The following is a 24024-nucleotide window of genomic DNA, read 5'->3' on the forward strand; positions in this document are numbered from 1 at the left end:
GAATACAAAAGCGAAATAAATAATAGAAACAAAATTATAACAATACCATCTTTCTTTTTTTTCTTTTTCCAGACATATTTTCTTATACTCTTTGCCCCCACTGCCTATCAGCCATCAGCCCCTTTCCAGCCAACTGTCACATTCATTTACTATCATCAGGATGAAGGTCTACCAGGAGGGTCACATTTAGATCAGCTGTAAGAGTGCTTTGTGGTTTTTTTCTGTTACTACTACATTTTTCTAAACATTCTTGGCTTGTGGTGCCACAGATGACATACAATAGCTGTCTGTGCTGGTTGTCCATCACTTCCAGAAGGAGTGTTGCAGCAAGGATCCATTTCCCTCTCTTCAAGCACAGGAAGAGTTTTCTTGATATCTAGCAAGAAAATTGCATTTTCCTGTGTGCTCTCCAAGTGCCAGCTACCCCACTCCCCAGGAGAGGTAAGCAGACCCCACCTCATTTATTCTTCCCTCTCTCTGCCTGGCTCCTCCAGTGCCGGGACCACTAAATGAACCTGATCACCTGGATTGTAGTAAGGGCTCTATCCCTCTGTGTCACACAGCCAGGCTTCCTCCAGACATAACTAGAATAGGAAGTCAATAAAATGAAACTGCAATCTTTCTTCCTTTCTTTCTTTCTGTCTTTGTCTGCCACAGGAACATTTCTTGACATAGTGTCTGAATCTTCCAAATCATAAAGTAGAACAAAGGAATGTGCATGATGAGCTCTACTTTATAGCCACTCTGCGTCCTAACTATCGAAATGTAGGATTGCAATCATGTAACACTCATGGATTCCCAACTGCTGAAAATACATAACTAGATGTTTTAAGATTCAGTTGCTGCTTAGTTCTTAATGATATACACATATATCATATTTTGAAGTCTTTAAACTTACAATTAAGAAATGTATGTTCAACTATGAACTTACAGTTGCATTTAATCCAAAAGGCAACCATAAGGCCTTGTTCAGATATATTAAGAAGCTTAGATGTAATCAGCAATTCTACACTGAACTTATCTCTAATGGTATCTCCTTATCTGACTTCAACATTAATGCTAATATTCTTGCAGACAAATTTTCTTTCAGCTTCATCCCATTCACTCTTCCATCAGTCCTCCACTCCCCCTTGCACCTCCCCTCCAGAAATTACTTTGGACAATGTTCTTTTGGCAATTTTCAAAATTAAAAATATCAGACCCAGGGGTCCTGAAAATAACCCTGTATGTCTGCTGAAAAGCACTAAGTCCCATTTAGCAAAATTATTCCATCAACCCATCCACCCGTGTTTCTCCACTGGTTACATCCCAGATGTGTAGAGAACAGCTGTTGTGGTGCCCTTGCATAAAGTCAGCCCCTCTACTGACCCTGAGAAGTACAGACCAATTATTCTCACTAGTGTTATTTACAAGACTGCAAATATATTACAGATGAGCTAACAAATGATGACCTTACACCCCTGGATCCACAGAGTTTTCGGCTTCATAAAAGGCAGATCATGCCTGCTTAACTTAGTTGAATTTTTAAAAGGGTTACTGAGGCCATTGATAAGGGGTATACAGTCCACACTGCCTACACAGACCTTGTCTTTTCAAACTATCCCCATGGTAATAATGTTATAATGGGGGATAGTGTGAAGTCCTTTAGTAACATTATTAATAAACTTTCTCAGCTCAACATTAAACCTTAAATACTTCACTGGATATGTACCTCCTATTTGACAAAACCCTGTTAAGGTCAAGGTTGTTTTTTCTGGACAGCAAGGCATCACAAGTACCATCCCAAAGGGTCCTGTCTCGAGCGTCTCCTATCTGCCATGATAGCTAATATCAGTTGACTATGGTCATCCAAATTTCCAGATGACTGCAAGCCCGAGCAGTTACGAAATTCCATTCTGATACTGACATTCTCCAGCAAGGTCTAAACCAAATAAATGCTTGGTGTATTAATCATGGGCTTACACTCAGTGCCAACAAATACAGCATAGTAGTCAGCACTGTGGTATAGAGGGATAAAGTCCTAACTACAGTTTAAGTGACCAGGTTCGATTAGTGGCTCAGGAATCTGAGGCATTGGTAGGGAGGACTGGACTTGCCCATACAGGGGGGAGGGTATTTGTCAATGATACCTTCCTGAGGGGAGGAGTGGTGAACAGAAGGGAGTAGCTCTCGGACATTGCCAACAAGAGCAGTTGTATAGTTCATAACAACCACCCTCAGCAAGCAGATGCAGTTGGCAGCACTGCCCCTAGGATGCTGTTAAGATCCACACCAGTCAGAGAAGTCTAGGGGAGGAAGGAAGAGCAAGTAGACCTGGAGATAGATGAGGACAGTGGGACACAGCCAGACAGAATGAAGTAGAAGGATGGAAAAACAGGCAGCATATTTTCCATCTAATATGACTTCTGATTACCACAGAGATAATATTCCATGCAAATATGACATGGCCAACAAGGACTTGAGCACCTTTGTTGATAACAGACTTTCCTTTGACGATTATGTCTTTTTGGTGGTTAGAAAACCTTTCTAACTTGCACAACCTATCCTTGGTGATGCCTCTTCAAAGGTCCACAGAACTTATAGTCCCACTTCATGACTACCTTAGTTTACCCTCTCTTGTGATCTAACCCTGAACTACCACATCAACACCACCACCCAGTGGCATGACAAGTACCTAACACAGAAGCATAGCTGGCTCAACCAGCGTCTTGATGATCTCAGACACACGCCACCACCACCACAGCTCTTCATTGGAAGAGCCAAATAAAGGTAGCGCCGACAGAATGCTTATAGCAGACTGAACTGAAGCACACACCCCCTCCCAGACACACTCCCCTCCCTGTCACAGCTCTTCAGTGGAAGAGCCAAAGAAATGTCTGCTCGTGGCAGTCTGAACTGAAGCAGATGTGTCCTTTCAGACACATGCCCATTCCCTGCCACAGCTCTTCATTGGAAAATAAAATTTTGCAAGATGCTTTCTGTATTGGCATTTGGAAATGCCAGTAAACAAAGAAGAATGCAGAAATGGCACTTCAGGATTGTGCCCTTTAACACCTTGCACCTGGGGCATATGTCCCGTTTGTCCCACCGTTGCTAAGCTACTGCACTTTCATATCAAGCAGGGCACTTCCCTAGCAACCTTCAAAAACAGTCTGGATGAGTGGATGGGTTCTTGCAAATTTTCCCCTGGGTATGTGGGGAAATCTGCTTAATGGTGGACATTGTCAGCCTCAACAGCCTCTCATAAGTACTGATGATTAAGCTAACTATGAAGCTATAAACCTTAATCTCCATAAGCAGTCATCCTACTCATAAGTCTACTGCTATTGTGATTACCACACATAAATGAACTTCATATTATACAAAAAGTAATACTTTTGATGATTTTAGGCTAATTCCACTCCAAAGTGCTTAGTGTCTCAGAAAGCTAACAGTACATAAATGATTCCTGCTGACGTGTTGTCGTACCTGTGCAAAAACATGATATACCTTAAATGACAACCCTAAAAATTTTATATCAAAATTACATAGATTAGAAAAGTTATAACCCTGCACTGCAGTGAATTACAGAGTGGGGAAAAACTATTTTACATTAAAATACACTACAGACATAAAATCATCATATGTGAAATCATATATGAAATCTGCTTAATGGTGGACATTGTCAGCCTCAACAGCCTCTCATAAATACTGATGATTAAGCTAACTATGAAGCTATAAACCTTAATCTCCTTAAGCAGTCATCCTAGTCATAAGTCTACTGCTATTGTGATTACCACACATAAATGAACTTCATATTATACAAAAATTAATACTTTTGATGATTTTAGGCTAATTCCACACCAAAGTGCTTAGTGTCTCAGAAAGCTAACAGTACATGAATGATTCCTGCTGACGTGTTGTGGTACCTGTGCACAAACATGATATACCTTAAATGACAACCCTAAAAATTTTATATCAAAATTACATAGATTAGAAAAGTTATAACCCTGCACTGCAGTGAGTTACAGAGTGGGGAAAAACTATTTTACATTAAAATACACCACAGACATAAAATCATATGTGAACAACTACATTGCACATCTCATAAATAAAGGCATAGCATCCAAGGCTAAGGAGCTTAGAACTCTGCTGTACTCACCTTTATCAGACCACTAATTGAGTAAAATATTCCCTTCTGTATGTATCTCACCAGATACCTCCAGCAACTGGAGAGACCACAGAGATTTCTAACCAACAGAATCTAGGGGCTTCAAAACATGACTTACCTGAAAAGACTGAAAGCCCTGTTATTATACTCTGTATCATACAGGCTGCTGAAAGGCAGCCTGTGCCTGGCCTACAGAGCAGTCTCTGACTCTGCCCTATTGGAAATGCTGCACATCCGCAAATCAAATGGGACAAGAGTCACTCGTTCCAGGGATGTCAACCTAGACTCTAACATTAACAAAACATGCTGAAGTGACAGATACATCTCCCAGAGATTGCCACTCCTCTGGAATAAGCTCCCCCCTCATGTGAAACAGATCTCCTCAATAACCCTATTTAAGCGCAACCTTGACAACTGGTTGGGTGACCGTAAATTTACCCCAGGGGTGGGCACCTACTGTATGTCCCTCATGAACAGGGGTAGTCGGTGTTTATCATAGAATCATTCTGCTAACAATGACTATCTATGATCAATTAGGGTACATGGGTTTTTTACATGGCTAGGCTTGTAAAGGCCCTAGGACCATTAGGACCATTAGCCTAGTAACCTCCTATGAACCTATGTATCTATACACGTAAAATTAAAACTGCGGTAAGGCATTTGGGAGTACATGGTGCAAATATTTCTGTAGTCTGAAGACTGTAAGCTACTTACTGTTTGGGCTCGTGCCTCACATCTCTGGGTGTAAAGAATACGTACCATGCGTGTTCCCTCATGCATTATTACATATGTAATCTTCAGTCAGACAGAGTTTTCCTTGAAGAACTTTTTGCAATGCTGCTGAGGGGAGATTAAAAATAAGGAGACTCAGCACTTATTCTTTTCAAGTTGTAACTATTCTTTCTTCCTAACGGACTTCACTTAATATTGCCCTCTGCGCCTCACTGCTCATTTGGTGTTTATCCCTGCTATCATACTACAACCTACTCTAAGACTGCTTGATTTTTTCAAAAACATTTTATGTGGTATCATCTTAAAAGCCTTGCTAAAGTCTAACCAGGTTGCATCCATATATGCTTTCTAATTCTTCTCAAGTTATTTAAAAGTAAGCATTTGTTATATCTGACTTGCTTATACTGGAATTTAGGTACTTTGGGATCTGTGCCCAGCTAAGTTACAAATATTTCAAAAACATTTTCTTGTTAGCAATTCTATGATGTTTGCATAAAACTGAGGTCAAAAAACTAATCTGTAATGTTCGGCCTGTTTTACTTGTACTCTCTTTAAAGGGAGACCATATCTATTGCCTAGAAATCTTCTGGAACTTTAGCAGCTTTACATGATTTGTGAAAAAGAATGGGTACTGGATTTACCAATTCTGCTCACAGCTTTGTTTTTCAGAATGCTGGTTTGCATCTTTTTAAATTCCACTGCCTTGTCTTCCTCTGGTTTAAGTTCTTAAACTATTCTCTTTTGAAAGGATAGTATTAACCATTTTTCTTGGCATTTCTACTGACTGGCTTTGGTAAATCTATTTTCTTTTATTAAATACTAATCAGAAATACTCAGTAAACAGCAGACCTGCTTTCCACCTTTCTCTGTCCACTATCTCACCATTTTGTTATGCTTTATTATTCATTCATTTTTATTTGTCTGCTCCCTTATTTACTAACAAAATGATGAATGACCTTCTTGAGTAAATTAGGATTGTTTTCAACAAGAAATGCATTTGATTACTTAAATCTCTACCTATGTACTCTGAAAAACTGTTCCAACAAAATCAGTTCTCCCAAATATCCCCCCAAAAGATTTTTTTTTTCATTCTAAAAAGCTTTTATTTAGCCAAAAGTAAATACATAACTTATGGTGCATCTCTGCCTCCAGTCTGAGGTCATACAAAATGTGACTCTTGCTTCTATCTGCTCATCTGTTGCAGTCCTGCCAGGATGCTGCTAAAATACTGATCAAAAGCTAAACCACAACACTAACTTCTACACTGGATGGACAGCACTACCCCTGTAGTCCCCACATGCTGTGTCTACTTCTGGATTCAATTAGCTACATTGACTCCTGAATCTATATCCTGCAGATTCCTAACAACCTGCAATGAAACACAGATCTGTGCATTTGTGAAATCAGGATAAAACATATTTGGCAGCTAGCATGTGTATAATTTCTCTGGAATTCAGCAGTGCAACTAAATCAAATTTTAAGAGTGAGCACTCCTGAAGAAACACTGCTGTTCTGTAACATGTTGTATAAAGTACTGGAACAAAGACAACACCCTTACCTTGAGAACAGTGTGTCATTAACTTCCTTACCACAGCCTATTTGCAGATTACTTGCATAGATTATCAGATATAGTACAAATCTAAGGTATGTAGACAATTCTTCACAATTGCAAACTAATTTGTCTAATAACCACCACATATCGATAACAAATTTTAGTAATCCATTTCTGCAACTGTTGAGTTGCAGACGATGTTTATAATTTGTTAACAATCTAACCCTGTAATTATATAATGCCACTGTATGACCTTGCTTTTCTTGTACTGTGGAGCATTTCTCCCTGGGCCGCCACTGAAAATGGGCTCTATATGACCCGGTTAACAAACTGCAATAAATAAATAATAAATAAATGTCAAAATATGCAGAAAATCTACTTACACTAATCCTGTCCTGTCTAATCATTAGGTAGAAGACAAAAAATTCCAGCATTCTCTAAAATAACGTATGAATGTCAATGTGTGTGTGTTTGTGCGCGTTTGTGTGTGCGTGTGCGCATGTGTGTGCATGTGCGTGCGTGCATTCATATGTATGTAATATTAAAATTAAGAACATGATGTCTTGGAATATTTTGTTATTATAGTTCATTACCTTTAAAATTATGTAACATGCAACATTCCACTACAGAAATATAAACTATGTTAAAGAGAGTTCTCAGCATTTTTCCATGAGCTCTACTGATAACCTTCAGAGCTACCTATATCTTACCTTCTCTGATGTCAACATTCAAAGTAGCAGTATCTGTCAATCCTTGTGCATCCTTTACTGTCAGCCTGAAGCAGTAGACACCTGGCTGTAAGCCGCTTACAGATGTAATGGCCTGATAAGGTTTCTCAATATACACGGGGGCTGGGCTACTGCAAGAAAAAATATTTGGCATAAAAGCTATAAAAAAATCTCTTTCAATGACAGCAAAAACCACTAGTGGTCACTGGCTTGTAAACATATGCTAGTTTGAAAAGAATAGTGTACAAATACTGATCACACAAAAGGCTGTAGTTAAGTATTCAAAACAAAAATGTTTGTGTCTTTTCTACACCACTGAGGTCACTTTTTTCTAAATGTTTCTGCTGCCAGCATTTAGTCTGATTATCTTTTTGCCCCTGGATAATATACAGTTTTTATGCTGACACTGATTCAAGCTTGACCCATAGTGCCATAATGAGAAGCAGTACTGAAGCCATGGGATTTAATACTCAGATATGTAGATGGAAAGTACAGCTGTGTAAGTAAACTCACCATAACAGTAGATGGTTGAATAGATCACTGCAACAATATGGGACATCCTGAAAAGTATCTTCTCAATCGGCCTGCTGTTTAACGTTTTGAGGGCCCTAGTCACTTGTAAGCATGAAGGATGTAAAGAAAAAAATTAAAGTTAAAAACTTGCCATAATGATAGATCAGTATTGTCTTATTTTTGAAGGGGTTCAACCTTTGGGTTGCAGGATCTGACAAGATCAGACCTCGGTACCTTTTGTATTTATTTTTTTTAAGCTTATGGATCCAGGGTTCAGACTTCTTCCCTACCCATAATTCCATCCACTCCACCGTAGCACCTCAAATCAAGTCTGCCATCTATATATATAAATATATATATATATATATAATATATATATATCTATATCTATATATATATATATATATATATATATATATATATATATATAGGGTCTATATTATATCCTCGAATGCTGATTGAGCGAACTTATTTTTGCGAAACTGCAAAATATCGAAGCAGCAGAAACTCAAATTTTTTCCTAAGGAAAGAATTCGGTTGTCCGGTTCTGTTGCTTCAGCATTTTCAGTGTTATGGTGGAAAGTTACCGGTCGGATTCAGGTAAGTGTGCGATTGTGTGGATGTGAGTGTTAGGGTGATTTAGGTGAGTTAGGGTTAGGGCTCGGGTTAGGTGTGTGTGCAATTGAGTGGACATGAGGGTTAGGGTGGATTTAAGTGAGTTAAGGTTAGGGAGCGGGTGAGGTGAGTGTGCGATAGTGACGGACCTTAGGGTTAGGGTTTGGGTTAAGGTAAATGGGTAGCTAGTGGTGTGTGCATAGTTTAGTGTAGGGTTAGGTATCAGATTTTAGTTGTATGTGTGTGGATTTCTGTTTGTTTGGTGTGCTTGTGTTGTGTATGTGTTTTGGATCAGCGATTTTTTTCCCTGGGAAAAAAAATCGCTGATCTGACAGTTCGAGATTGTAAGCTTTCGCTTAAATTAGGTCGATCAATCAGCGTTCGCTTTTTTAAGCGTTCAATGATATAATATAGACCCTATATATATATATATATATATATATATATATATATATACATATATATATATATATATATATATATATATACACATACATATATACACACATACATACATATATGACTGTATAAATATATATAAAATCTACATAACTATCCAGAATTATCAAAGAATAGTAAACAAAAATGCCTAAAGATATAAGCAAGGCAACAGCACGAAGGGTTGTTAACAGATAGGATCCCAGGTGAGGTCCAGCTAATCACCAGAAGCTGCCAAGGAGAATACTAAAAGGGGGATGGAGGGAGGGATGTTGAACCAGGCAAGACAACACACATCTATCATGATGGTAAGTACATAACTTTCATATCTAATATTCCCAAGGATTCAATAAACTCCATGTAGGGTGTTTACATGTTAGCATGATGACCAGCAGCGATAATTGCATATTCATGCTGCTCATCTCACTTACACAAATACAAGCAAGGTTTCATGGCCATCAACAATGTTGCTTACCAGGAATCCATGCAGAGCATCATGGCCCAGAAAGAAGAAGAATTCAAGTTTGCCTGTGGGTAAACCTGCTCTGCGAGGTCGGGCAGACAGCCACAGTGACTACAAGGGTTGAAAATACTGAAATAACAGTAGCAGGAACACAGTAAAGAAAAGTTTACAGAGTGCAATGTACACTAAAACAATTATTTGCAGAATGAAATAATGGAGGAGACCGTAAACAGCAAGGGCAGCTACACGGAAAGGTACACTGGGCAGGGAAAGTGTGCTAATGAAGCTGTGCAAAGGCATAAATGACAGGAATGAATAAAGAGGAAGAGGACAAGGTAAATCTGGAAATATCCCCAAGATAGGATACGTTAATGTATGTACACTTCCAAGACAAGTCAGTATCATAACATTATGCACATGTGTAGACAGCACAGTACTTACTGCTGTTTACAGTATATCTTCTGAGTGACTAGATTATGATATAAACACATATGACAGTATATATGTGATGGTTACATGTCAGTGGAGGTAAATGGTTGTGATATAAACATCACTCACATGCTCACTGGAGGAGACATTTAGCAAGGACAGTCTATTCAATACGGGTATGTGCATACTCTGAAGATCTGCAAAATGACCTGCTTGAATATTACTGACATGTCACTATAGCTCTCAACTAATCAGGGATACATAGCAACAGACGTCTTGACAAATGCAGAAAGAAACAGGCACAGTCATAGACACTTTTAAAATTTTACAACCATTAAATTGCGGCCCTGACAGAGTATGCTATTGTAACTTATTATATATGTTCTGTAGTAAAAGATGTGTACAACTGTAATGACTGCCAGTATTTTGTAAGGGGACTTCACCACCCCTTCCTCAAACGTAAACACTTTTTGGAAGGGTTAAGAGGGACAGTGTTAAACCTGAGTTGAAATCAGGGGCAATCCTGTAAATTAAGAAGTCTGCATGATACATAAGCCACAATCCCCCACTGCAAACATCAAACCCATGCCATCAATGTTGTCAACGAGCTGTGTATTTACTGGATGCAACACAAAAAGATGCATTACACATGCATCTAATAGAACACCTTAAAGGGAAGTCTGCACTGTCAAATCCTAATGGGTATGCATCCCAGAGAATAGTTCTGTATGATCTACCAACTCACTGTGCCAAATGTGATACACTTGACTACAGAATCCCTGCCTAATGTAGGTATCAGCCATACAGATAACAACACATACAAACACCACACTATTATGAATGGATTCACTACAACCAGCTGGGTACTGCATGCATCTGTCACATGTAATAGCAATGGATATTGTCTAAAGCATCTCTAATTGATGCGTGAATTAAGAAGTGATCTGTGATAATGAATGGTACAGCAGTTTGAGACTGATGGAAATGCAAACACTGCAGAAGTTACACCAGTGCAAACCCAAGTGTCAATGATTCAGGAAGCTGTCACCTTTATATTTTACACATACCAAATAATACATGGAGTACACTCTAGAAGTACATATCAAACTTCAACACGTGCCACACAATCACTGTCCCCCAACATTGCCAGCAAAAATGTTATACTACCACAAAATCCTAACATACATCCATACATGTTCATGCAAACTGTCAAGTGATAATGTGGTAATACTGATGTGATACAGTGATACTTCTGTAAAGCAGTGCAGTTGCACCATAGTTGAACCTATGCTACATTTAGACTTCAAGATGTACATCATCTCCAAATAAAACCTTGGATATGAATCACATGCGACACAGTTTAACTGTTAACACAGTTGTACAACCCTACCTATTTCACAGCATTACATCAGTTGTACATCACGTCTATATATTTACCAGTGTAAATGTGTTGGTGAGGGCCCTGACACCATATATCAATACCTTACAAATGAGGAGGATGAGGTCCATGCAGTACAGTTAATGACAGAAAAGCTGAAAGTCACGCAATGCTGCTGGGGAACACCTGTATAATCCTTGTGAATAGCAGTACTATACTGTAGACAATGAATTTGCTAAGGTTGCAAGTGAATCTCAAAATATAATATTTTTGTGTATATAACATTATTAAAACATGTTGATGAACCCGGGAGTATGTGTCCATGTAATCACTATGATGTACTATTGCTGTATGCCAGCTAACATGTCCAGATGCTAGGTATACACATGCACACTTGTGACATATTATAGCTGTCACTGTGATGGTTGAATGAGAACCATGTAGAATATTGATATACATATAATAAAACAAAATAACTGGAACAACAGTAAACTGGGATAAAAAAAACAATTTAATTTCATGCAAATTTAAAACTTTCACCCAAAAGGCTTTGTCAGGCATAAAAAAATCAATTAAAAGCAATTTAAATAAAAAACTCATAAGTCAAATGACATGGACAATCATCCAATTAAATTAATTATGCATGATTATGCTTTTCACATAAGAGAGGTTTTCAAAGATGTAAAACCATTCAATCCTGGAGAAATATCTGCTTTTAATTACAGAATCCAGTTATATTCTTCCAGTTCTGTTTTATGTACAATATTCCCTCCTCTTAAAGATTCATGTAACACTTTCAATATCAGAAATTTAAATTTATGATGAGCTGCTTTGTCTTATGTTTGTATACTGTGTTAGTAGTTACGTCCCTGTTTATTTCAGAAATGTGACTCCCTGTACATTCCTTTAAGTTTTGATTAGTCTTTCCTACATAGTAAGAGTCGCAATGATTACAGATAGCTAAATAAACTAAATTCCTGGCTGGTGTTACAATTTCCTTATGCTTTTAACTCAAATTCTTTACCACTTACAGAATGGTTAAAAGATTTATCTGTATAAATATAGTTACAATATACACATTTGTTACATTTATACATGCCTTTCTTAATTGTGTTAAAAGTAAATATATTATTTCGTTGTTCCTTATAACAAAGTATATGTTTTAAGTTAATATTCCTTCTATATGCATAGATTGCTGTGAAATAACTTTTTTCAACACGGGAATGTCTCCTAATATACTCCAGTATTTAGAAATGATATGTTTAATGGCATTAGTATTTGTATTAAAAGTTAGTAAACACCTAGGAGCATTATCAGCTGGCTTAACAGTATGGATTATCCACTGTGAGGAGAAAATACATTTAGCAATGGTATCCCATTGTACCTTAATCTCTCTGCATACAGCTTTAGCTTCATGTACAATCATACCCTCTTTGCGTAAAATCATCGGCAACTGTCTGCATTTGTGTTTCCATAATAAAGTCATTTGTATTTAAATTACTCTTAGAAACTGATTCTTCATAGCATTTCTGAACATAATCTGCAGATGCATACTACTCCTATGCAAAAGTCCATTTTTTTTTAACTGGTTTCTTGTATCAAAGTTTCAATGCTGCCTAAATCATTCTTAGGAATTATGATGTCCAAAAAGTCAATACAATCAGAAGGTAAACACTGTTTAAACATTAAGAACTCATTTGAGGCAGAAATATAATCAAAAAACTCTTCAAAAGTTCCTTTACTACCTCTCCATAAAATAAATAAATCATCCACAAAATTAAGATAAAATAATACATTCTTAAAAAAAAGGTTAACAGAAGACAAAATATACTGTTGTTCCCAAATGACCATCACGATACTGGCATGTGTTAGTGGCGGGTGTACCTATTGCTACTCCACGTACTTGCTTATACAGTTGTTTCTGAAATAAAAAAATATTATAAGACAGCACTACAGACAAAGGTTCATATAATGTGTTAATATGAAACTGTGTACATTTAGTAAAATCTAAAGATTTTTTTAAGGACTGTATACCTACATCAGCAGGAATAACTGTAAATAAAGAGTCAACATCTAAGGTTACGAAATTACATTCATTCAGACTATTAGTACGCAACCAGTCATAAAGATTATTCAGAAATTCTGTCATATCCCTTATAATAGTGCCACTTTTTTCAAAACCTTGTCTAAGTTGGGTTTCTAAATATTTGGATATGGGGTTCAGTTACCCATCCCTGGCAGAGCCAATCAGTTTCATCGGTGGGGCAACCGTAGATTTGTGAAATTTAGGTATCCTATATATTACTGGCATTTTAGGACACTTAGTAAATATTCCAACATATCTTCATTAATCTTATTTCTAGTGTATAAATCATGCAAACATCTTAGTACATGACTCACAATTAAATTATGTCCAAGATTGCATCCAAGATTATCCAAGTGCAACTAACTCTGGGCAAGACTGCAATCCAAATTGTAACTTGCTACAAATCCCCCACCATGCCCCAGGATTCCAACTCCTCATTTCTTGATACACTGGAAAATATTAGGGTACAACCCAACACCCACATAATGGGCAATTTCAACTACCCCACCATTAACTGGGAAAACTACTCATGCACCAACTCTTTTGCTCAATGTTTTCTGGAATTCATAAATTCCAACACCTTGGATCAACTTATTCACACCACCAGCAGGGGCAGCAATATCCTAGACTTGGTCATTACCAACACGGGCGACCAGTGTTCCACACCAGAGGTCAACTCCTCGTTGGTCAGATCCAACCACAAGCTAATCACCCTAGACATCCACATCCTGCCCCCACCCATTAGGGAAACCACTGTAAAATAATTCTCCAAAGCCAACTTCACGCCTCTTAAGATAGAAGTGGCAAACTTCACGACACCCATGCAGATGGACATCAGAGGTACAACTGCTGAATCCTACACAAATGCACTTTATAAGCACTTACACGAGTGCCTGGATCATGCTATCCCTAACAGAACCAAGATGTTATCCTCCAAAAAAAGGAAGCCAATCTGGTGGTCCCCTGCCATAAACAAACTCTACAACAGAAGAAAGAAACTGTTGCAAAAAAAGAGTAAAATCCCACAATTGGAGGAACTCCCTGGTCATACTCAGTAAGAAGTTGAGATCCCTCATAAAATCCTCCAAAGCTAGTTACGAAAACAAAATCGCCACTGATTCTAAAGACAACCACAAAGCATTCTATAGCTATGTCAAGAATCTTAATGGCAATACTCAGATCTGCTCTGAGTTACAGCACAATGGCACTAAATATACATACAGAACCAACTGATGTTGCCAACATCCTGGCAGATAGGTTCAGTGCTAACTTTACCCCTCTCTCACCTCCTAAAGGGCTCATCTCTATACCGGAAGAATACAAAGTCCTTGTAATCACAGCTGCACAGGTAAAAAAACACTCTCCAAAGCCAAGAACACAGCATCCATGGGACCTGACAACATCTCAGGCTGCGTTCTACCCGAACTACAGAATGAACTGGCACCCCACCTAAGCACCATGTTCAATCATAGCCTCACCTCAGGCTTTGTGCCTACTGAATGTCACACAGCGACGGTTATCCCACTCCACAAAGGGGGAGCCACCACAGACTCCAGGAACTACTGCCCCATTAGCCTAACGAGCCTGGTCTGCAAGGCCATGGAAAGCATTATCATGGAACTCATAAACAAAGACATTGGTAACTTCCAAACTCTGGACCCCACCCAGTTACGGTTTGTGAAAGGCAGATGATGCCTCCTGAATCTCAAGCTCAATGCCAAAAAGTACTCATGAGCTACCACATAGGTGGTAGTCTACTTAACACTGAAAGTGTGATAAGAGACCTAGAGACACATGTGGGCAGTAGTCTCTCCTTTGATAATCACATCGCCACAGTAGTCAGGACATCCTTCTACGTGGCACACCTCATCACAAAAAGTTCCTCATCCAGGAAAAAAGAGGTCATTGTTCCCCTCTACTCGTCACTCATTAGACCCATTTATAGAGTACAACGCCCCTTTTGGTATGTACCTCACAAGACATCTACAACAACTGGAAAGGCCGCAGAAATACCTCACAAAGAGGATTACCAGCCTCAAACAGATGCCCTACGCAGACTGTCTCAAAAAAACTTCAGCTTTATTCCGTCGCATATCGCCTACTCAGAGGCGATCTCTGCCTAACATACAAAGCTATGTCAAACCCAGAGCTGTTGGACATGATCCACTGAAAGAAATCCCAATCCCTCTGAGCTTCACAGTCTAGGGACCTAAACCTTGTCACCACAATAAACAGAATATGCTGGAGGAATAGATTCCTGTCCCAGAGACTTCCCATACTCTGGAACAAACTACCTATCTATATCAAACAAAGCTCCACATTAGCAGTCTTTAAGAAAAATCTTGATGATTGGATGGGAAACAGGAAATTCACCCCTGGGATCATCTCTGTGGCTCTACTCGACACGGGCACAAGAAAATAATTTTCTTGGTTGGCGAAAGCCAGGGTACCTTTTTGCCTAGGCTTATATAGGCCCTAGGGCCAATAGCCTAGTACCTACCTATGAACCTATGTTCATGCTTAGTAATCATTACTTACTCATCAGTAGAAAGCATTTCAACCATTGCTGTAGGATAAATTGAAGTATCTAATATAACAACCCCCCACCTATCGGCAGCTTTTATGGCTATATCTGGGTTGTTAACCTAAATAGGCAGTCACATTTCTGAAACAAACAGGCAAGTAACTACTAACACATTATGTAAACATAAAATGGACAAATGAGCTCATCATGAATCTAAGTTTCTGATATTGAAAGTATTACATGAATCTTTAAGAGTAGGAATATTGTACATAAAACAGAAATGGAAGAATATATCTGGATTCTGCGATTAAAAGCACATATTTCTCCAGGATTGAAGTTTTACATCTTTAAAACCCCTCTTATGGATGATTGTATATGTCGTGTCTTAAGAGTTTTTCATTTAAACTGTTTTTAACAGATTTTTGTATGCCTGATGAAGCCCTTTGGACAAAAGCTTTTAACTTGCGTTCACTGGAATTGTTTTTTAGCATGGTTTACCATGGCTCCAGTTATTTTGTTTTATTGTATGGTCTTCATTTTTGGAATATATTGGATTTACCATTGGTTCGTTTGTTTTAGTTGTACTAGAATGTTGATATACCCCACTACAAGGACACATGCCTTAGTAAGGCAACAATATACATAGCATCATCTAATGCCAATAGTCCTCAGGAGGCATATTACTGCAGCTGTTATGTAAGGAACATGTAACCAAATGGCAGCAGTGGCCATCAATACATCACCTCAAATTACAGATTAGAACACACTCTTATAAGTCTACCATACATCCACACCTTAACAAAGCACATGTGGGTGATAACAACACTGACATGTACAATGTTCATAGGGTCCTAGGATATTTCTAGGCTAACGGCCAAGAGCCCATAATCCATTATTCCATTTAAACCAAGTAGCTATCTCTAGGTTAGGAAAGATAGTAGACTGCCTACATCTATATGGTATATGGGCACCACTCCATGAGTGAATTAGCAATCACACATCCAGTGGTTTGGAGATGACTTGTAGAGGGACATGGAGGGGCTATGCTTCATGATGTGTGTATGCATCTTTGAGATGATGTCATCCTCAGTGTTGCATAGAAAGGATATTATGTGGACACAGGGAAAAGGGGATGTTGGATTCAGGGTATATAAAAGGTTCTCCTAAGTGGGAGTCAAATGAGAAGAGGTTCAAAACATCATACAATGACCTTAATATACCAACAACTCAAACATACACTCCAGTTGACTGAGGTCAGATTTGAACACCATACCTGTCTAGGTATAAAAGCTGGATTCCTTACAACATAAGTTAGACTTTTGCGGAGGTGCTAGTCTAACACTCTGTCAGAGTGCACTTTATAGAGGATGACATCATCATAATGGTGCAGATAACATATACTGTAATGAGACCTGGGTGCAAAGCCAGGATTTGTGATATGATTGTGTGAGCGCAATGTGCAAAAGTACTTAAAAAATACATTCTCGCAACCTAGGTCAAATAAGCTATCCTGAATGCATACTGCAGAAATGAGAGAGACTTGTACTTGTTTTTCAGGATGTATAGATACACACACACACACACACTTGGGAAACACCAGTAGTTCAGTGCTGGAATTATGTGTCTTGATATTCGGATGAAGGTATGTCCACATTAACACAAGTTACTGACAATATCCATGGGAAATTATCATGTATGACCAATGCCCACTGTCACTATAAACCCATACCAAATGTAACAATGCAATTCTTGAGTCTGTTTGATAATGGCCCAAGTATTTATATATTCTTTGCAAGTACACTGCTGCAGGGCACACATGAATATCAGAAAGTATGTGCTTCACTATCCTTCTTCTGTGTTTATAAATGCATTTCCATTTAATTGATTACTACAGCCCAGTAACCAGAGTTAAACATGCAAAATACCTCTTCACAAAGCACGTCTCGGAGAAGCTAATTGCGTGGATGATGGCAAAGTATTAGCACACGTGTGATTCAAATTTTAGGAATTCAACTTGGACTTCTGAAGCAGCAGTGTCCACTGGTGCTCACTGCCAAAGTGTGCACTGATAGGGACATACACTAACTTACTTGATTTAGGTAAACTGCAAAATACATCTATTTGTTGTCAATGTTTCACATGTCAGGTTTGCAAGATATGGAAGAAATTGTTGGCAGATGGTATGATGTGCATACTGTAGTCTATCTTTGAAAGGTTGGGGGGCAAAGTTTTATTACATAAATAACTGTTGGCCTTGCCTTCCCCATTAGCATGACATTATGTGAGGAAATATATATATGAACAAAATATATGAATAAAATCAGTTCTCTGCTTAAAAAAAAAAACAGTAAAAAAATAATTTAGTATGCTTTGCACAAACAGGTTGAGTGGCAATGTGTGGCCATCAGCACTATGGATAGTACTGATTGTGGATAATACACCTTCTGAGTTGCTTTATCTGTGGCACAGGGTGGAGTAGTGAGCTGCTAATCAAAGCACAACTGAGGCATGGGTTCAAATCCCAATGATTCTCTTTTTCTTACAAATGGTGTCAGGATCTCATTGGCAAAGTAACTGTGACTATCAATGACTACATTAAAGTTTATGTCTTCACTAAATTGTATTAGTAATGCCTAACTCAACACACTTCTACAACTAATAGCTGTCCTGCAGATCTCACTGCAACTCACAAGTTGTGTGTGCAGCTTGCTACAAAAGACAAGGGGTGGTACGTCTTTTGAAATGATTTGTATGATTCAGCAGATATGATGATTATTTGTGTAGGTCTGGATATCCTGCAAAATATGTGCAGCATGCTTCTTCATAATAAGGACAGTTTCCACATCATATTAGATGAACATTTCATCCATCATCCTACTAAAGATGCTACAGTATATTCTGATGAGACACAGAAGGTGATCACAGACACAGGGCTATAAAGGACAGAGGAGGTACTATCTTGGCAGATTAATGAACATCCTAATGATGCGATGGGATGACGAGTCTTCTCAATCAGAATATGTCTTGTTCTGTAGTGTGAATTGCATGAGATAAGGACAGAGGAGATGGAGAGTGACAATAATTAGCACATTCATATACATCTGTTTTGAAGAAAATGTGAGACAACTGAAATATAATGGTGCCATGTGGGTAGTGGTTTTTGACAGATGTTATCAATCATGGCCCACCTTACAGTTTTCTTGATAGGCAGATGTATCATATTTATATAGGAGAAGGGGTAGACAGACGGATAGGCAAGAGATACACAGGAAAGACACCTTTGAAAACAGTCCTTAACAGTATCCCCTACTGCTAGGTTATAAACCCTGACAAGATGCAACCATATGTTTATACATCTGATCATCACCTGAACATGACACAAAGGGAACCCAACAGCAAATTTAGAAACCTTGCAGGAGCACTGATAGCCTACTGAATCAAGGCAACATGCTGGTATTATCCATCAGCAGAGTTATGACAGAATCAAGAACCCATGAGAAGACCTTTATATCCATCAGCCTAATAGACACACACATAAAGAAGGGTGGGATTGAAGGGGTGGATACAAGGAGAGATAAACATACACATAACAATGTCTGGTGTAATGGAACATTCATGGTCATGCTTTTGGTGTGCTCTCATTATTAACCTGCCATGCTCTGTAGCATGAAGTGACTGATATAGGAGTAAAGACAGGTTAGCAGAGGGACAACAGGCTTATGACAATCAGAACAAGGCTGGGTAAATATCTCACAGTTGTGGGGATAGATGTCACTTAAAGTACTTTTTGGCCAGTATTCAATATATCTCCATAAGAACTCATAACTGTGACAAATGTTATGATGTGGGTGATTAAAAATATCATACACATATAACATCACACTAAAATGATGTAAGATGCATCTGAAATCGAACCCTTGATGCTATGAGCAAAAACAATTTTTGATCAAGTAACATATGTTAACACTCCACATAGGAAGTTGCACTTTGTTACATTAAGCAGTCTATGAACTGCCAGAGTAACTGTTTCAAAGTAGTGCCTTTACTCTGCTTTAACTCACTGTCCCTCTAGAGTAACAAGTTTATGCAGTATTGCATGGAGATAACCAGACTTGGGTAGCTGATGGCAAAAGCTCAGCAGATTTTGCCACAGGATGTGAACAGACATTAAATGCAACTTAGCACTGGTGCACAATTCCAAACTTTGAGCAAATGCAGTGGACAAAAAGTGAAGGCTTTTTATAGGCCATTTCAGGCCATGTTTGTTGTATGTGATTCTATTTTCTGACCATATTAAATGTGTGAAAATGAGGTTGATAAAGTATGAAATGGGGAGGCAAGCTGAGAGAAGAACAAAGAAGAAGGAGCAACAGAGGGATCTGCAACAAGGGATTGGGAGAGAACCACAGATATCCACTTTTCACCACAGTAATGCACACAGGTAGAAAAAAATTGATGAATTTAGATTGTCACCACAATATGGATTGGTGACAAAAATGCAATGATGTTGTACAACCAGCTGGATCAAATCAAGTGTGTCAAGAAGACACATATGCAAAGTGGAGAGCTATGTAGGGGACAAATTTATTTTGTGGGACAGGTGACTTTTTTTTTCAAAATGGAAGGAATGTTGGGGAAGGGGCCTAGGAATGTAAGGCTCAGGTATGTAGGGTAGGTGAGGAAGCAGGTGCAGACAAACAGGACATACAAGACAGACACAAGGATGGTGATGGACACAAAAAGTCTGAGGGACACCATGACTGGGGATAGGTAGGGAACATCAGAAGCACATGCCCGTCAAGTGTGGGAATAGTGAGTATCTAATCCTCACTTTCAGAACTGTCATCATTGTCCCTTTCCTCAAATGGCCATGAGACTGATTGACTTGGGAGTATTTTTTTCGATTTTTAGGAGTACATTCTCCACTCAGCTGATGCAGGCATCAAAGCCACTGTTTATTAGATTTTGCACCATTCCTGGCAGATCCTGCTGGGTGACATAATCACTGCCTCCACCAGTACTCTCAGTGGGTACCACTGCACCACCAGCCTGAGCACTACTACCTGACGAGGATGGACCAGGTAGGGCAGGGGTTCTGCAGGCAGCACTGCCAGGTTGTGCCCCAGAGGTGCTGGGTGTTGGTACAGCAGCTGGTGAGGGGTTGGCAGGCTGAGCTGCAGTGATTTTCCCACCTCCTTGTGCTGAAATGCATTTGTTTTGTTGGCAGAAAGGTATATCAGAATGGTATGATTTCAGTTAACCCCTCAAAAAAGAAAGAGAGAGATAATGAGTATGTTGTGACAAAAAAGAAAGGAAATGATTAGAACCATGATATGTCAAATTCATTCTTCATTACAATAAATAGCCATTTAATATTCTCCTAGCTATAGAGATTTCACACTCCCAAAAATGACTGTGAATTGTTACAAGTAATCCTTGGAATGTGCACATATTCCACAGGTGCTTTTAAAGATACTACAGTGTAAGTTATCAACATGACATTAAAGCCAATATTGCTGCAGTTCAAATGTAAAAATAATACTTGCTGAGTGTGAATCTTTGGGTTATGTGTGGGTATTGAACCCACATAATTTGAATACACTACTACATTTGCCCAACACAATCAACAACAGCTACAGGAGAAAGCATGCATACTCGCTGTTACAGTTAAGATATGCATGCTGAAGTTACTACTAATCTATAGAATCAGAATAAGTAATTCAATCAGGGTCAGGTGTGCTACAGACATACCCCTTGCCTCTCTGAGTCTTGTAATTTCTTGGCATGTGCCTTCCTGTTCGCAGATTTTCTCTGCAGCAGTAGAACAGGGACTGACAGAAGAAGAGACATGAAAGAATTATGCATACCAGTTTAGCTAGACATGAAAGCATTATGCATACCAGTCATGGCTATCTACACCATTCCACATAATTTCAAGTTGCTTGATCTGTATATGTGCACAACTGAGGGGTGTTAGCAGTTCTAAACCCATCTAGCCACTAGTCAAAATGTGTCTGCTTGTGCCTCTTAAGGTTACTGTAGTGGCACATACACTGCTCCCCATTGCATGATATGCCAGTTGCACTATAGACAGCCTTGGTTAGGCTGTTCCAAGCCTCAGCCTTGTACTGAAACCCAGTATAGTTCCCCTGCACCTGCCTCTGGATGTAGTGCTTGATGAGGAGTGCAACAAAGATTTTGGACTCCTCCACATCCCACCTCTGTGTCCTGAAATTGTCACTATTATTCATATTACCTGCCATATCTGCAGAGGTCCTCAAATAACAGTAACAATGGTTTCTCGCCAAACTGTGAACTTGCATTTTATGTCCAGTGCGCAAACATCCACAACCATGGCAACCAAATTTGCTTGATGGTAAGCAAATAGAAACACTGATAAACAAAGAAAAAGGGAGTTTATGAAGCAGTAATGATGATGATGTGAAACTTGGCAATGAACTTTGGCATGTGTGATGCTATACCTGGTCACACTTTGTCCAACGGTCAACACAGAAATGCTCAATGGCTTGGCTTTTAAGCCTTGACTTGGTTGGGACCTGCACACTGCTAAAAGTAATTTATATAAGGTGGGATTCAAACTTATGTAAAATAGAATGGATACATTTTCACACAGGTGATTATTCCTCATTGCCACAGAAAAAGTGCTTGTCAACCATGGTCCATAATGATATACAGCTTAAAGAGTGGCTGGTGTTATACTTCAATTAGGCCTGTATGTGTGTGACATTAAAAGTTCCTGGCATTTCTCAGGTGTGGTGCAGAACTAATATCTGACAATATATTCGAAATGGATAGGCTTGTATGACTTTAATAACATTTGGGTTATATACATATCTTACAATACTTTCTGTTTTACAGTTATAACAGGGTTATGGGAGGGGGTCTAGATGATTGTTAGTAAATTATTGTGCCCATCAGAGATATGCAACTGCATTTTTTATTACATAATCATCAGCTGTCATGCTAAACAAGTTACACACATAATCAACTATGGTTCATATGTTGATAATTAGTGAGCTATGATACCTACAAAAGTAAAAAGTATGTGCATTCAAGCTGTAATGATACCTTTCTGTTAATCAACCTACTATACATAGCTATTGGTATGCAGCATTTATAATCAAAGTTCTGGGAGCAATGACACTATCACACCCTTACTAAAATGTAGAGTCTGCTGAATTTGAACCCTGTCTCACCTGTGTTCTGACCATAAACTAACTGCATACACACCTGGTGCCACAGGAAAGCTAGGCAGAAGATGTATTTTCTCTACTGTCCAGAGTGCTGACAGCCTCACACCACCACCATACCTCTCAACCTCTTTGTGCGAGAAATCTGGACAAAGCCTGACAAAAGGGGGGGGGGGGACAAAGGCCCAGAAATAGGGGCAGATTTTAAATATTGCTCTTATAAACATAGAAATTTGCTAGAGTAAAAGGGTCTGTGGTAGCATACATTTTTTGAAGGATTTGAAGTCTGAAACTCAAATGTATTTTATTATTTAGTGACTTCAATCCTCAAATCATCCCAGTAATTTGCCAAAAAAAAAACATACATTGTATGAGGAATAGACCAAATATATGATGCAAAAATCTGGAAATTCTGCAAAACTCTGGACAACTGAGAGGTATGATCACCAATGAATCAGTTTGCACAGAGGAAGGGATATCAAATTAAATGTTTCACTTTTTTCCTTAAGCAGTGTACAATGTTTGTGCTAAGGTAGGCAATATGCAAGTGGACAAGGCAATAGTGAACACATATATACCCATATCTATTTTAATCAATCGATCTACTTCCGAGCACTATGTCCCACTCCTCTGGAAAATATCTCATATAATCCCACTCCACAAAGGTGGTCCCTACAAAGATCTAATCAATAACTGTCCCATTGCCATTATGTCCCTCCTAGCAAAAATCCTAGAAAAATGCATCCACAAACAACTCCTTAACCACTTTCTCACTAACAACTTATTGTCCTGTACTCAACACGGCTTTAGACCTAAACACAGTAGTAGTACGGCACTAATATATTTTACTAACACAATACATCACCTTCTAAATGAAGGCCAGGTAGTCTCCTCCATCTTTCTCGACATGTCCAAAACCTTCAACACAGTCTCCCATCAACTTCTACTTAACAAACACTCAACCTACGGCCTCAGCTCATCTTCCCTAGCCTGGTTCCACAGCTATCTTTCCAATCGTCAGCAAGCAACCAAATGGGAAAACACTCTCTCCCCCTACTAACGATCTCTCTGTTGGAGTACCCCAAGGATCTATTCTTGGGCTACTCCTTTTTATTCTATTCACCAATGACCTCAGCTCATCTACTGACCAATACTCCATTGTCCAATACGCTGCTGATACTACCATTATATGCTCTGCCTCCTTC

The 24024-nt window shown here is 38.8% G+C and overlaps 1 protein-coding gene across 1 annotated transcript in view; it reads right to left on the reverse strand.

Annotated features, from left to right (window-relative positions):
- KIAA0319 (KIAA0319 ortholog) overlaps positions 1-24024 on the reverse strand; it is a 2335945-nt gene that overhangs the window by 718622 nt on the left and 1593299 nt on the right. Inside the window, exon 11 of the mRNA XM_044065978.1 lies at positions 7145-7293. Within this exon, the coding sequence (XP_043921913.1) occupies positions 7145-7293 (149 nt within the window). The remainder of the gene's footprint in view (positions 1-7144; positions 7294-24024) is intronic.

The sequence above is a fragment of the Protopterus annectens genome, chromosome 3.part0, assembly GCF_019279795.1.
Source record: "Protopterus annectens isolate FY-2018-M chromosome 3.part0, PAN1.0, whole genome shotgun sequence".
Taxonomy (NCBI): Eukaryota; Metazoa; Chordata; order Ceratodontiformes; family Protopteridae; genus Protopterus; species Protopterus annectens.